Below are 14,923 nucleotides of genomic sequence, written 5' to 3'. Positions count from 1 at the left end.
GTTACGCATTTGCATTTTAAGAATGTGGCTGCATTATTTTTAATTGTATTTAAAATAATTTACTAATTCAAAGAACAACAAAAAAATACTTGTAAGCCTAAAGGCGCACACGATCATCCTCAGTCTTTTCCTGTCAATCATACACGCGGTGTCAACCAATTATACTGCATGAGGTAGGGCCGAGCCAACTCACACACACTCACTTAGACGAGTAGTCGAAACTGGGAGGAGACAGACAGCCATAACAAATCATTGCATTTTTAAAGACATTTTTAAAGACTTTCCCAGATTCGTTAAGAAGCTCTTAACGCTATGAGCTTCTTAAGAACGCTCCTAAGAACGCTCCTAAGAACGCTCTTAGAACGCTCCAAGAACGCTCTTAGCGTTAAGAGCTTCTTAACGAATCTGGGAAACCCGGCCATTGTGGTTAAGGTAGAGTATGATTTCATTTAATAATTTAATTCAAATTTATTTCACACCTATCATAGTCAAATTCATAGTTAAAACGTTTATTTTTTTAAAAGCCGTTCGGGAGCCAGAAGAGCCGGCTCTTGACTCCCACCTGACTTGGGGGGGGGAAGGGTGAGCAATGTGTTACAGATTAAGACTACAGGATGTTTCCGGGGTTGTGTGTTTAAAGGACGTAGGAGGAGATAGGACACCAGAACCAGAAATTCAACCAGAGCTGATGACGCACGCACGCACACATGCACGCAAGGTCTATGCAAGAGAGCCAAAGAAAGAAAAGCCATGTGACAGTTGCATGCCTGTGTATGAACTAATGGCTGCTGAGCGCGGCGTTAGCAGCAAGCTAACAGACTAACTCTGTATCACCATGGCCTTTGATGTTTTGTCTCCTTGTGGGCCGGCCGCAAGTAATAAAGCTTTCTTAACTTCTTCACCGACTAAAGATGAATCTTTCTGACAGCTTTCTACATACACTATTTGTACATCACTTCAGATTAGGCGTCCACGAAACTAAAGACAAAGTAAATGTTTACATATAACCAGCGCCCTCCATTTGAGATGCATGACTAACTGTGGCTCCATTCATGAGGCTTTAGTTTTTGTAGACTACACCACGGTGTGTTTGCACAGTCGGTGTGATGAATTTACATTTAGTCGTTCAGCAGACGCTCTTATTTACATTTATTCATTTAGCAGGCGCTTTTATCCAAAGCGACTTCCAAGAGAGAGCTTTACAAAGTGCATAGGTCACTGATCATAACAACGAGATAGCCACAAAACATTGCGAGTAGCCAAAACATGAAGCACACATTGTGAACAACCAAAATAAGTGCCAAAGGGAAGAACCATAAGAGCATGTAGTTAAACAAGTTACAATTAAACAACATGAGCTGCTATAAGTGCAAGTGTACCTGTGGAAAAAAAGCAAGCAACAATAATAAAACAATATATCACAGCGAGTACAAAAATTTAAGTCAGTTACCACTAACCACAAGAGCAACAAGTCTCTAAGCAAGAGTCATTGTGATCCTTGAGGAAACTAACATCGGGTCAAGCGAACCATTCCTAAGTACCGTTGTACTCCCGGAACAAGTGCGTCTTGAGCCTTTTCTTGAAGGTGGAGAGACAGTCAGTGTCTCTGATGGAAGTGGGGAGTTGATTCCACAGGAGACAGGAGAAGAGCTTGTGTTGGGACCGGGCGGTCTTGAGCGGTGGGACCACCAGGCGGTTGTCTGAAGAAGACCGTAGGTGACGGGTGGGGGTGTAGGGCTGCAGGAGAGACTTGATGTAGATGGGTGCAGTCCCGTTCACTGCTCGGAAGGTCAATACCAGGGTCTTGAATCTGATACGGGCCATGATAGGTAGCCAGTGGAGAGAGATGAGGAGCGGGGTAACATGGGAGCGTCTGGGTAGATTGTAGACCAGGCGGGCCGCTGCGTTCTGAATCCTCTGAAGAGGGCGGGTTGCACATGCTGGGAGACCAGCGAGCAGCGAGTTGCAATAGTCCAACTTGGAGAGGACAAGTGCTTGGACTAGCAGCTGGGTGGAGTGCTCAGACAGGTATCTCCTGATCTTCCGGATGTTGTAGAGGGTGAATCTACACGACCGGGAGACCGCAGCAATGTGGGCCGTGAGGGAGAGCTTGTCGTCCATGGTAACCCCAAGGTTCCTGGCAGAGGATGAAGGGGTCACCGTCGCAGATCCCAGGGTGATTGAGAGATCGTGGGAGATGGAGGGTTTAGCCGGGATGATGAGAAGTTCTGTTTTGGCGAGGTTCAGCTGGAGGTGGTGCTCGGTCATCCAGGCGGAGATGTCTGTGAGGCAGGCCTCAATCCTAGCTGAGATCCCCGGATCTGTCGGGGGGAACGACAGGTACAGCTGCGTGTCGTCAGCGTAGCAGTGGTAGGAGAAGCCATGGGAGGTGATGATTGGTCCAAGTGAGGTGGTGTACAGAGAGAAGAGGAGGGGTCCAAGGACGGAGCCGTGTGGGACACCAGTGGAGAGCTGGCGAGGGCCTGACAGTTTGCCTCCCCAGGAAACCTGGTAGGATCTTCCCGACAGGTAGGATGAGATCCACTGGAGTGCAGTGCCAGTGATGCCCATCTCAGAAAGTCTGGCGAGCAGGATCTGGTGGTCTGTTATGTCTTATCCAGAGTGACTTACAGAGAGTACAGGGACATTCCCCCCGGGGGAAGAGGGGTGAAGTGTCTTGCCCAAGCACACAACGTCATTTTTGCACGGCCGGGAATCGAACCAGGGACCTTCTGACTAATAGCCCGATTCCCTAACCGCTCATTCATAGTACGGTATGTGGATTGTGTTTAAGCAGTCTTTCCCAATAACCACTGATCTTCTCTTCTGTACCCCATCTGTCTACAGGTTCGTCTATGCCTGCTTCTATTCTGAAAGCATCAGGTAATACTACTGTCTATCTGCCTGCCTACTCATCAGTTTGCTTGTCTGACTGACTGTCAGTCTGTTTGTCTTGGGTTCTATAAAGTTTATAACATTCTACTGTACTGTTATGTCTTTTCCAATAGGCCTGTCCTACGTGATTTAGGTATTAACAGGAAAAGGTTAGTATACCTTTTAATGTAATCAATTACTCTATGATGTGACAATGGGTTAACAACAATTGTAATGATGATGATTGTGAAATTCTTTGTACAGATAATGCATGTATGCAGGCATTTTAATATGTTGATGGTGTCTGCTACTTAACTGTGTTTCTGTCTGTAACCTTAGTGACATATTTAATGATAATGGTGCTAAAGACAATACAACCTGCGGATTGTTACTTCTGAGGTGAGAATAGTGCCAGATCTCTGAAGGTTTGAAAGACACTGTTTGAAAAGCCATAATGTGGAAAAAAGAGTTTTGCAAGCTTGTAAAATGAATTTGCAACCTTGTAATAAAAATGTGCTAGCTTGTAACTTGACATATGAACATATTTTGAACATTTGTAAGCATAATGATTTTACTGGTTTTGGGAAGTTTATTTGCCATTTTCAAAATCATTTAAATAACAAATATTCTCCTTTTACAAGCCTTTTATAAAACCTTGTCTTCTATTTCACTCTTTGTCCAGCCATCACCCCTCCAAGACACGGAACAAGGTCCTTCCACAGGGGTACGTTATCCCTGCAGAAAGACAGTTTTCAGATCAATGTATGTGAATACAATTTGATTATTTTCAGGGTGTGTTCATAAGAATGAATGAGCCTGTGTGTCCGTCACAACGTATCACAAGATTGAGTCAACGCTCACGGTGGCAGTCTTGCACGGTGGCAATTTGTGTCATTGTCCGCCCAACAGTGTCTTGTCTCTGCAGGTTGTTGTACAAGAAGCCCAGTGTGGTGTCAGGGTGAGTGTTGATAAACATGGCCTCATGCCAGCCCGTACAAGCTGTATGAGACAGTTAACTGATTTGACTGCTTGTACTCGCTGTGAAATATATTATTGTTGCTTGCTTTCCTCCAGGTACACTATAGCACTTTCGAGGATCATGTTGTTGAATTGAAATTTGTTAAACTACATGCTCTTCTGGTTCCACCCATTGGCACATAAAAACCAATCATTTTAACGTGTGTGTGCGTGCGTGCGTGTGTGTGTGTGCGTGTTCCAGTCGTACTGATGTGGTTTCCGTGACACCCTGGATGGCTCCTATAGTCTGGGACGAGGTCTTTGACTCTGTTGTCCTGGACAGCATCTACAAGCAAATGGACATCACCATAGCAACAACCGTCTTTGCTCTAGGAAAGTAGGTGGAACAAAAATTATGAAATCCAATCATGTTGAAAATGCTTGATTTTCCTAAAGAAAAACAAGGGGTCTCTAAATGTTACTGCCAGGTACGTGCTTTTCCTGAAGGACTTCCTGCACACAGCAGAGAAGCACTACATGGTTGGCTACAAGGTTGACTACTACATATTCACTGACAGACCTGGAGACGTTCCAAATGTTACCCTGGCGGAAGGGAGACGGGTAAGCCTGGACATTTAGTCATTTAGCAGACGCTCTTATCCAGAGCGACTTACAGTAAGTACAGGGACATTCCCCCCCCCCCCGAGGCAAGTAGGGTGAAGTGTCTTGCCCAAGGACACAACGTCAATTGGCACGGCTGGGAATCGAACTGGCGACCTTCAGATTACTAGCCCGATTCCCTAACCACTCAGCCACCTGACTCCACCGGACAGCCACCTGTCTTACACACGTATATCTAAAAAAAAGCCCTGCGGTGTTTCCTCCATCATCTCAAGACGCTCCGTCAAGCTTGCCTAAGGGCACTTTGGCAATTTTGACTCTTCTCTGTACGTACTTAAGCTGTCAGGCTGAAGTAACATTCTTAGTTTGATTACAGTTTTTTACAATCGCTATGACAATTTTTTCATGACTTCTAACAAGTTTCCTAAACTCTTAAGGCACCAACACACCTACGACAAACAATTGGCAAAGAGTTAATTTCATGCTCAAAATCACACAATGTAAACTAAACTCAAACACTAATTGTCATAACACAAAAATACACTAAACAATACACCATGTCTACCAAACACTAACACATGTTCTCTTTTCACAGGAACATTTAGTCAATGTGTCAGGTATCACAGTATCGAACCTGCAACCTTATGATTACTAGTCCGATTCCCTTATTATACAGGGCAGGGGGATTATTCTCATTTAGTCTATAAAATGTAAGTCTATAAGAGTATTGGGGCATCAAGAGTTGTCTTTTCCTGTATGTGTTTGTGAACGAACATCTGCCTTGCCGAAATAAACCATCAAGCTGCCTTGAGCCGTTGAAAGATATTTTGCCTTTTTTCTACTACCTTCTACGGACGTCTGTTTTCTACAACAGCAGTAAAAATTGATTGTTTTGGTCTTGGTTGAGCTTGTGTGTAAAACAAGTTTAAGTTTAAATTTGTGTTTACTTTATGTATTTTGTGTCAAAGCAACAAGAAATGTGTTAATTGTATAGCCAGCATGTAATGGTAGAAATTCAAGTGGCACTGTGTAGATCTGAGTAGTCAAGAGATGTGGGTTTAATACAATTTATTTAGATTATACAATTACGTAATATTAAACAAAGCTTTGCTGATCAGTCATAACGAAGGACGTGCTAACCACAGTTCGTTCGCCAGAGTGATAAAGAACAATCATAAAGCTTGTGCTTTTATACACTTAAAACAGATCCCCTAATAAATGTTCAATTCATCAATGTAGTGGTCTCTGTGATTGGCTAACACTGGTCAGTGACAGTTAAGACAATATAACCCCCCAGGTCAAGTGACCAAAGTCTTTTGATGTCACGGCTCTTTCTCTAAATGAGGACAGTAAAGATACCCTTAATGAAACACAAACAGGACACAGGACACAATCTCCTCGGCCAAAAGGTCAGGGCTGCTAGATCAACTGATCCATCTATCCATCTCCCTTTAGGCCACAGAACTCAAACATCCCCCAACTTCTGTGCCCCTAGCTTCTCAATCAGGCATCATAAACCAATACCATAAATACCTTAAGACCAACTGCAACATCCATTTGTTTAAACACAACCTCAGTCTATTAAAAATACATTCTTAGTAACTATATCAAAAAATGCCATTACATAGCACTGCTAACTGTGTCAAGAGTTTAGGAAACTTATTAAAAGTATGCACTTTTGTAAAGCTCTCTCGTGGAAGTCGCTTTGGAAAAAAGCGTCTGCTAAATGCATAAATGTAATGTAAATGTATTGAAAAATGTGTCATAGCGATTGTGAAAATACTGTAATAGTCCTTCTAGATTCTCCTGTTCCTCCACTCATCCTTCTCCACTCCTCTTCCTTCTCTTTAGGTGAGAGTGTTGAAGGTGCCCAGCTCCAACCGCTGGCAGGAGATTTCAGCTCGCAGGATGGAGATGATCCAGACGACCATCGAGAGTACGATCAGGGGTCACGCTGACTACATCTTTTGTCTGGACGTCGACTCCAAGTTCCACGCTCACTTTGGGGTGGAAGCTCTGGGTCGACTGGTTGCCACGATACACCCAGGTTACTATGCTACTGAGCGAGGAAGCCTTCCGTACGAACGCCGTCCTGAGTCACGGGCCTACATCCCCTTTGGGGAGGGAGACTTCTACTACGGAGGCGCCGTCTTCGGAGGACTGCTGGAGGATGTCCGCACCATGGCAGAGATCTGCCGTCGGAATTTTGAGGCGGACGCGGCCAATGGGATCGAGGCAGCGTGGCAAGAGGAGAGCCACCTGAACAGGTACTTTACGTACAACAAGCCGTCTAAGTTGCTGTCGCCTGAGTACCTGTGGCAGGACGTGGCTGGCCGGAGCAAGCATGTCAAGATCATTCGTTTCTCAGGGGTGGCCAAGAACTATGCTGACTTCCGGCCCAACTGAGGGTAAAGGGAAGTGATGTAATAAACTGTTTCAACTGAGGAGAAGGGATGTGATGTCATAGACTGTTTCAACTGAGGGTAAGGGACGTGATGTCATAAACTGTTTCAACTGAGTGTTTCCTAAAGAAAAACAAGGGGTCTCTAAATGTTACTGCCAGGTACGTGCTTTTCCTGAAGGACTTCCTGCACACAGCAGAGAAGCACTACATGGTTGGCTACAAGGTTGACTACTACATATTCACTGACAGACCTGGAGACGTTCCAAATGTTACCCTGGCGGAAGGGAGACGGGTAAGCCTGGACATTTAGTCATTTAGCAGACGCTCTTATCCAGAGCGACTTACAGTAAGTACAGGGACATTCCCCCCCCCCCCGAGGCAAGTAGGGTGAAGTGTCTTGCCCAAGGACACAACGTCAATTGGCACGGCTGGGAATCGAACTGGCGACCTTCAGATTACTAGCCCGATTCCCTAACCACTCAGCCACCTGACTCCACCGGACAGCCACCTGTCTTACACACGTATATCTAAAAAAAAGCCCTGCGGTGTTTCCTCCATCATCTCAAGACGCTCCGTCAAGCTTGCCTAAGGGCACTTTGGCAATTTTGACTCTTCTCTGTACGTACTTAAGCTGTCAGGCTGAAGTAACATTCTTAGTTTGATTACAGTTTTTTACAATCGCTATGACAATTTTTTCATGACTTCTAACAAGTTTCCTAAACTCTTAAGGCACCAACACACCTACGACAAACAATTGGCAAAGAGTTAATTTCATGCTCAAAATCACACAATGTAAACTAAACTCAAACACTAATTGTCATAACACAAAAATACACTAAACAATACACCATGTCTACCAAACACTAACACATGTTCTCTTTTCACAGGAACATTTAGTCAATGTGTCAGGTATCACAGTATCGAACCTGCAACCTTATGATTACTAGTCCGATTCCCTTATTATACAGGGCAGGGGGATTATTCTCATTTAGTCTATAAAATGTAAGTCTATAAGAGTATTGGGGCATCAAGAGTTGTCTTTTCCTGTATGTGTTTGTGAACGAACATCTGCCTTGCCGAAATAAACCATCAAGCTGCCTTGAGCCGTTGAAAGATATTTTGCCTTTTTTCTACTACCTTCTACGGACGTCTGTTTTCTACAACAGCAGTAAAAATTGATTGTTTTGGTCTTGGTTGAGCTTGTGTGTAAAACAAGTTTAAGTTTAAATTTGTGTTTACTTTATGTATTTTGTGTCAAAGCAACAAGAAATGTGTTAATTGTATAGCCAGCATGTAATGGTAGAAATTCAAGTGGCACTGTGTAGATCTGAGTAGTCAAGAGATGTGGGTTTAATACAATTTATTTAGATTATACAATTACGTAATATTAAACAAAGCTTTGCTGATCAGTCATAACGAAGGACGTGCTAACCACAGTTCGTTCGCCAGAGTGATAAAGAACAATCATAAAGCTTGTGCTTTTATACACTTAAAACAGATCCCCTAATAAATGTTCAATTCATCAATGTAGTGGTCTCTGTGATTGGCTAACACTGGTCAGTGACAGTTAAGACAATATAACCCCCCAGGTCAAGTGACCAAAGTCTTTTGATGTCACGGCTCTTTCTCTAAATGAGGACAGTAAAGATACCCTTAATGAAACACAAACAGGACACAGGACACAATCTCCTCGGCCAAAAGGTCAGGGCTGCTAGATCAACTGATCCATCTATCCATCTCCCTTTAGGCCACAGAACTCAAACATCCCCCAACTTCTGTGCCCCTAGCTTCTCAATCAGGCATCATAAACCAATACCATAAATACCTTAAGACCAACTGCAACATCCATTTGTTTAAACACAACCTCAGTCTATTAAAAATACATTCTTAGTAACTATATCAAAAAATGCCATTACACAGCACTGCTAACTGTGTCAAGAGTTTAGGAAACTTATTAAAAGTATGCACTTTTGTAAAGCTCTCTCGTGGAAGTCGCTTTGGAAAAAAGCGTCTGCTAAATGCATAAATGTAATGTAAATGTATTGAAAAATGTGTCATAGCGATTGTGAAAATACTGTAATAGTCCTTCTAGATTCTCCTGTTCCTCCACTCATCCTTCTCCACTCCTCTTCCTTCTCTTTAGGTGAGAGTGTTGAAGGTGCCCAGCTCCAACCGCTGGCAGGAGATTTCAGCTCGCAGGATGGAGATGATCCAGACGACCATCGAGAGTACGATCAGGGGTCACGCTGACTACATCTTTTGTCTGGACGTCGACTCCAAGTTCCACGCTCACTTTGGGGTGGAAGCTCTGGGTCGACTGGTTGCCACGATACACCCAGGTTACTATGCTACTGAGCGAGGAAGCCTTCCGTACGAACGCCGTCCTGAGTCACGGGCCTACATCCCCTTTGGGGAGGGAGACTTCTACTACGGAGGCGCCGTCTTCGGAGGACTGCTGGAGGATGTCCGCACCATGGCAGAGATCTGCCGTCGGAATTTTGAGGCGGACGCGGCCAATGGGATCGAGGCAGCGTGGCAAGAGGAGAGCCACCTGAACAGGTACTTTACGTACAACAAGCCGTCTAAGTTGCTGTCGCCTGAGTACCTGTGGCAGGACGTGGCTGGCCGGAGCAAGCATGTCAAGATCATTCGTTTCTCAGGGGTGGCCAAGAACTATGCTGACTTCCGGCCCAACTGAGGGTAAAGGGAAGTGATGTAATAAACTGTTTCAACTGAGGAGAAGGGATGTGATGTCATAGACTGTTTCAACTGAGGGTAAGGGACGTGATGTCATAAACTGTTTCAACTGAGTGTATCCTACGCAAGCCCTGGACTTGCACACATTTCTATAATCTTGTGGAAGCCTTTCAGGCAGTTCAGTTTTCAGGGATTAGTACGCTGGGTGGCAGTCTTGTTCATAGGTGGGGTGTAAATAAACAGGGGTATTCAGGCACATGAGCAGGAATCTGTGAACAGAAGTGGATTCCTCCTCCTCTGGGTTTCCTCCTTCTCATGAATCCTGTCGTGGAAATTTTGGAATACAGTTATAATATGTGTGTTTTATATGAGGAAGGTGTTTTAAGGGAAGTCTAAGAAGCTTAATACAGTGACAGTCGATTCAACCCATTTGGTAGAGATGCCATTTGCAGTTTTATAACTAGGAGACGTGAAGTCTAAGAGACGGGAAGTCTGGGTGACCTGAGAGGGTTCTTGTCACCTGGGGAGGAAGAGACAGTTGGTCTGGAGACAATGTGGATTCAACTGTATTGTTATTGTGATCTGCTGCTCTGACCCTTCCTGTTGCATTGGGTGGGGTTAATCAAATACTTGTTTGAAGTGCCCACACAAAGGACAGTTGACCATTTGACTGGTGAACCCCTGTGGTTTTACTATCTACTGGTTTGGGGAGAGAGGCCACATTAAAGAACCGTGGGAACTTGATATGAAGTCAAACTGTCACCAGAGATGTATTGTTTCAAACTGTCACTGAGCAGTGCTGACCAATCAACAGAGTTCAGAGGAATCATTTGATCTAAAGTTTATATAAGGCAGGGTTTTATGATTGTTCTGTATCACTCTGGCGAACGACCTGTGGCTAGCACCTCCTTCGTTAGGACTGATCACAAAGTACTTTGTTAAATCATGATCTGTATAAGCAAAATAAATTGTAATAAACCCACATCTCTTGACTACTCAGATCTACACAGTGCCGCTTGAATTTCCACCATTACAATCCCCTGTCTTAAATTATTTATTTAGTTATTTGATTGAAGATTGAAAGTAAATGGCAGAGATGATGAAAAATTCATGGTAAACACGAAAACAAGATTGAAATCAAACTTAATTTTTTTACTATAAGCATTTGTGGTTGTGAATACAGTATTACACAGTACAAAAGAGTGTAGTAGGACAGAAACCAAACATAATTTTGAAAAAGGTGATTACGGAATGGTGTGTCTGTGTGTTCCATGAACTGTAGCATACAGTAATATATACTATTTTCTACAATATTGTCAGAATGTCTTCTTACAGTCACTGTACTGTTGCACAGTATGATACAGTAATCCACCAGACTGTGACCAATCATGCAGTGCACTGCGGTCAATGGATGCATGGCTGCAAAAATATATGTTTGTGTATAGTATACCGTGTGTTGTGCTGAAACAGCTATTGTGTACATTAGAACATGTGTACATTACAGTAGATTGTTACATACCTGTTATCATGGTTGTGTTTCAAAAAGGAAATCAAGATGCTTCCTGTTAGAATGTTGTGTGTTACGTCACGTGGAGAATTGTGTGTTGTGTTTTATGAAATTGAAAACTGAGTCAAAGGCCCAAAATGTGCGTATGGTTTTGCAGATTTGAGGTGTGGTGTTTGAGTGTCAGGTTTCAGAAATTGTGTGAAAAGTAAGGAATTTGTGTGTAAGCATTTGAAAAAAACTGTAAACCTCAGGGTGGTGTTAATGTGAGATCTAGTTTGAGATGTGAGGTTGCACTACCCTCTGCTGGACGGTTTGCAGACTGTGTCACGTACTACTTATGCAGACAGAGTGGAAGATAAACAAAATCCTTCAGAGTTTTGGTGTAAACTCACCATTCTTCTGCCAGCCTTCACATCACAGTTCAACAGTGAGTGAGTAACCCCACACTCAAGATTGAAACCAGCAGGGATTGAAAGGATTTATATAGCTAAATTGTAGTATTACAATTTAAATCAAAATAATCTTACAAATAGGCCTATGTTTCATGTAAAGAATTAGATATGTTTCGTTAGTTGATTTTAATTGTGGATTATTATTCGTATTGCAGCCCTCAGGTGGTGTGTAGAGGTAAAACCTCTTCATCCACACTGTCTCAGCACAGGAGTTAAATGAGTCGGAACATATTTAGTTTAGTGACTCCGAAGCGAAATGTCATTGGTGTAGCAGCTTTGACCATTCACTTCTACCATTCGGTCAATCTTCTCTATAAGATCTAGAACCTGGTCCCTGTCATCCATCTTGGTGTTGTCAAACACATGGTACCTTCCACCACACAGGTCAACTAGGAGCTTCAAGTCTTTCTGTCCCTCATTCAAATAGTCTTCAATGCCCTCATCTAGCTCATCGCCATGAGTGAAGAGGATCATCATGTACGTGTCAGATTTATCACCAAACAATGCCCTAATTGTATGCACTGTAAGCTGCTCTTCCTTTGTGAAAGGTCCCAGGTTTATGACCAGTATGATTGCATGAGGACCTGGAGATGTCATGTTGATGCATTTACTGACCTCCATCTCTAAATATTGGTCAGATAGATCTGTATCAAATATGCCAGGTGTGTCCACAACCACCACCTGTCTACGAGCCAACACCTCAGTCTCTTTACAACACTCCTTAGTCACAGAGCAGCTTGACTTGGCGTCTTTAAAAGCTTTCCTGCCCAGGATGGTGTTTCCTGAGGAGCTTTTGCCAGCACCAGTCTTCCCCACGAGTACAATCCTGGTTGTGGTGGACACTGTAAGAGCAAAGAAAAACGAACTGTTAAAGATGTAAAACGTTACAGTATATGCAGTAGTTGGCAATATAAAATCTATATTTCACAGTGATTCTGCCTGTAAACCCTTATGTTCCAAGTTTGTACAACACTGATTTGCGTAATGGATAATCCTGCTCATGGTAAAGATAAAGTAACATATAAAACATTGAAACTAATATCTTAACTCTGGTGAAATTAAATTGTCCTCTAAATCTAACACAAAAATACAACATGAATGTGCTCATTAACATTAAGTCCATGCTAAAGTGATTCGTGGCTCAATTACGTACTATTAGGTGGCGCATCTATGGACCGTCGTCTTTGTCGAATTGTACCGCTCTCTTTTCCCGTGTCACCTGTTTCATGCCATATGTACAAATTCCACAAAAAAGTAGATATTGTTTGTTACAGTTTTAAAACACATGTTAATCTGTTAATATTTTAAATAATAAAAACGATACATGTTATGTTTGTAGTGCTTTGAAAGGTGAAAGTGAAACTAAAATTATAGTAAACTAGTCTAATCTTTTCATAAACAGAATTAAAGACGACATATAAACTAAACACAATTTAAGAACTTGATCCATTTGATAGTATATCATGAACAGGTCCGTGTTGCAGAACAATACTCAAAAACCGTCTATAGGTGCGGTTTGTGAACTACAGGGAGTTAACAATGGGCCTATACCTATTTCCTCTTTTACACTGATGGTATTTAGTAAATATAACACAGTTAACAATAATAATTGTCAAAAGCAGTTTGAAATTAAATGTTAACTTAATAAACTTGTACTTCATATGCACAGTGCATGAAATACAAACTCATTCATCCAAATGTAGTATTAAATCAAAATGGCAAATTAAGAAAAACACAATAATAAGGCAAAATGGGTACAGCTGTACAATAGGTTATTCGATTTTCAAACAGCCATAGAAACAATGGGCAGATTTTCACAAACATTTCAACAGACCAAACCACATGTATTAATAAATTACAAATATCTATAAGAAAAAACATTCAGAAGGAATAACATTTCCGCTATTGTATATTTTGTATCCAGTGCTGGAAATGAGGTGTTTAGCTCTGTGATTTGAATAGGTGACCTAGTAGAGAGGCACAATGGAACTCTACATGAATCTATAGCTCTAAAATCTGAGAAAATAAGATCATGCATGAAACCGTGCACAGTTCAGGGAGAAAAATAAAGTAGGGTCTGTCAGAATATATAAGGGATAAAACACAGACATACAATATATGCTTAGTATAATAATAGGGTTTGTGTCTCTTGGCTGCGTAGTAGATAATGAGCCCCAGTGTGAGCAGGACTCCAGAGCCCACCAGAGAGAGGAAGCCCACCACGGGCCTCTTGGTGAGGACTTGGCAGCCCAGGCAGGGTGGGGGCTGGCTGGGGCACTGCTGGGCCGGGGCCCCTCCTCTGGGAAGCCGTGGTGCTGGATGATGTTGCGGTAGTGGGACAGCGAGGCCTTGACGATGGGCTCGTCCTGGACGTGGCCGTACAGGCCGAAGCCTGGGTCTCGCTGGTCGTTGAGGGCGTAGGCGAAGTAGCCCTTCAGGTTCACGCCATCTAGAGTGTAGGCTGAGAGAGACAGGAGGAGGGAACAGACAGGAAGAGAAGTGACTGGATAGGTACGAACTCTGTGCTGTTGAAGTGTAGAGAAATACTGCCATCTAGAGTGTAGGCTGAGAGAGACAGAGGAGGGGGGAACTTTGCAGTAGACAGGAATACTCAGAAACTCTGTTACATTCAGTTCCAGTCTGTGTTCAGAGTGTGCAGCAACTCTGAGAGCTCCACCTTTCAGAGCTTCATTGATGTAGTTGTAGAGGTAGTAGACTCTCAGACTGTCCTTGAAACGCGCCGGGTCTTCTAGGACGCCGTTGGCCATCACGTAGACGGGCACGCCGCTGTAGTGCTCCTGCAGTGCTCTCTGTCGGCGGTGTGCAGGAAGGAGGGTCTGACCCTGCCTCCAGAGCTGGCCCAGCAGATCAGTGAGAAGTCCGGACGGAACCTCCGCAAAGCCCTGCTGATGTGTGAGGCCTGCAGGGTGCAGCAGTGAGTCACACAACCACTCTGGAGGAACACTGTGCCTGTGTGTGTGTGTGTGTGTGTGATGAAGACTGTGTATCCAGACCAAATGACCCGACACACCTCCACGGCTCACATTGCCTCACAGCCCACTGTCCTACTAGCATGAGCGCTGATAAATGACTGTGTATGATCATATTTAGGAATAATATCACTAATTCCTATTTCTTTCACTCCCCCCTCTCTCTCTCTTCTATTTCTTTCACTCCTCACTCTCTCTCTCTCTTTCTAGGTTGTTGGAGGTGCGGGCGAGGCTCTATGAACTCCTGACTCACTGCATCCCTCCAGACATCATAATGAAGGTATAAACAACTCAACAATGGTGTGTTTAAGCTGGACTGTGCAGTATCAGAGTGTGTACCAGAGCGGGGCTCCAGGTGTGAGGTCATCACGGTGTTTTTCCTGCCAGGGCCTGGTGAGGGAGCTGCTGAGTAACTGTGACG

The 14,923-nt window shown here is 43.4% G+C and overlaps 3 protein-coding genes across 3 annotated transcripts; 2 read left to right on the top strand and 1 right to left on the bottom strand.

Annotated features, from left to right (window-relative positions):
- The first annotated feature begins 2,466 nt into the window (after positions 1–2,466).
- Positions 2,467–6,865, top strand: LOC134040489 (globoside alpha-1,3-N-acetylgalactosaminyltransferase 1-like). The gene is made up of 8 exons (XM_062486424.1): positions 2,467–2,883; positions 3,009–3,044; positions 3,214–3,273; positions 3,557–3,598; positions 3,800–3,832; positions 4,094–4,228; positions 4,320–4,452; positions 6,304–6,865. The coding sequence occupies exons 1-8, from the start codon at positions 2,777–2,779 to the stop codon at positions 6,856–6,858; spliced, it is 1,101 nt and encodes a 366-aa protein (XP_062342408.1). The 5' UTR covers positions 2,467–2,776; the 3' UTR covers positions 6,859–6,865.
- A 155-nt stretch (positions 6,866–7,020) lies between these two features.
- Positions 7,021–9,676, top strand: gbgt1l2 (globoside alpha-1,3-N-acetylgalactosaminyltransferase 1, like 2). Its single transcript, XM_062486868.1, has 2 exons — positions 7,021–7,148; positions 9,000–9,676. The coding sequence occupies exons 1-2, from the start codon at positions 7,065–7,067 to the stop codon at positions 9,552–9,554; spliced, it is 639 nt and encodes a 212-aa protein (XP_062342852.1). The 5' UTR covers positions 7,021–7,064; the 3' UTR covers positions 9,555–9,676.
- Positions 9,677–11,749: 2,073 nt separating this feature from the next.
- LOC134034106 (GTPase IMAP family member 9-like) lies at positions 11,750–14,587 on the bottom strand. The gene is made up of 4 exons (XM_062478463.1): positions 14,557–14,587; positions 14,190–14,432; positions 13,740–13,973; positions 11,750–12,354 (listed from the first exon to the last, which is right to left on the bottom strand). The coding sequence occupies exons 1-4, from the start codon at positions 14,585–14,587 to the stop codon at positions 11,750–11,752; spliced, it is 1,113 nt and encodes a 370-aa protein (XP_062334447.1).
- Between the last annotated feature and the right edge of the window lie 336 nt (positions 14,588–14,923).

The sequence above is a fragment of the Osmerus eperlanus genome, chromosome 2, assembly GCF_963692335.1.
Source record: "Osmerus eperlanus chromosome 2, fOsmEpe2.1, whole genome shotgun sequence".
In the NCBI taxonomy this organism is placed as follows: domain Eukaryota; kingdom Metazoa; phylum Chordata; class Actinopteri; order Osmeriformes; family Osmeridae; genus Osmerus; species Osmerus eperlanus.
This window is presented reverse-complemented; position numbering and strand designations above follow the sequence as displayed.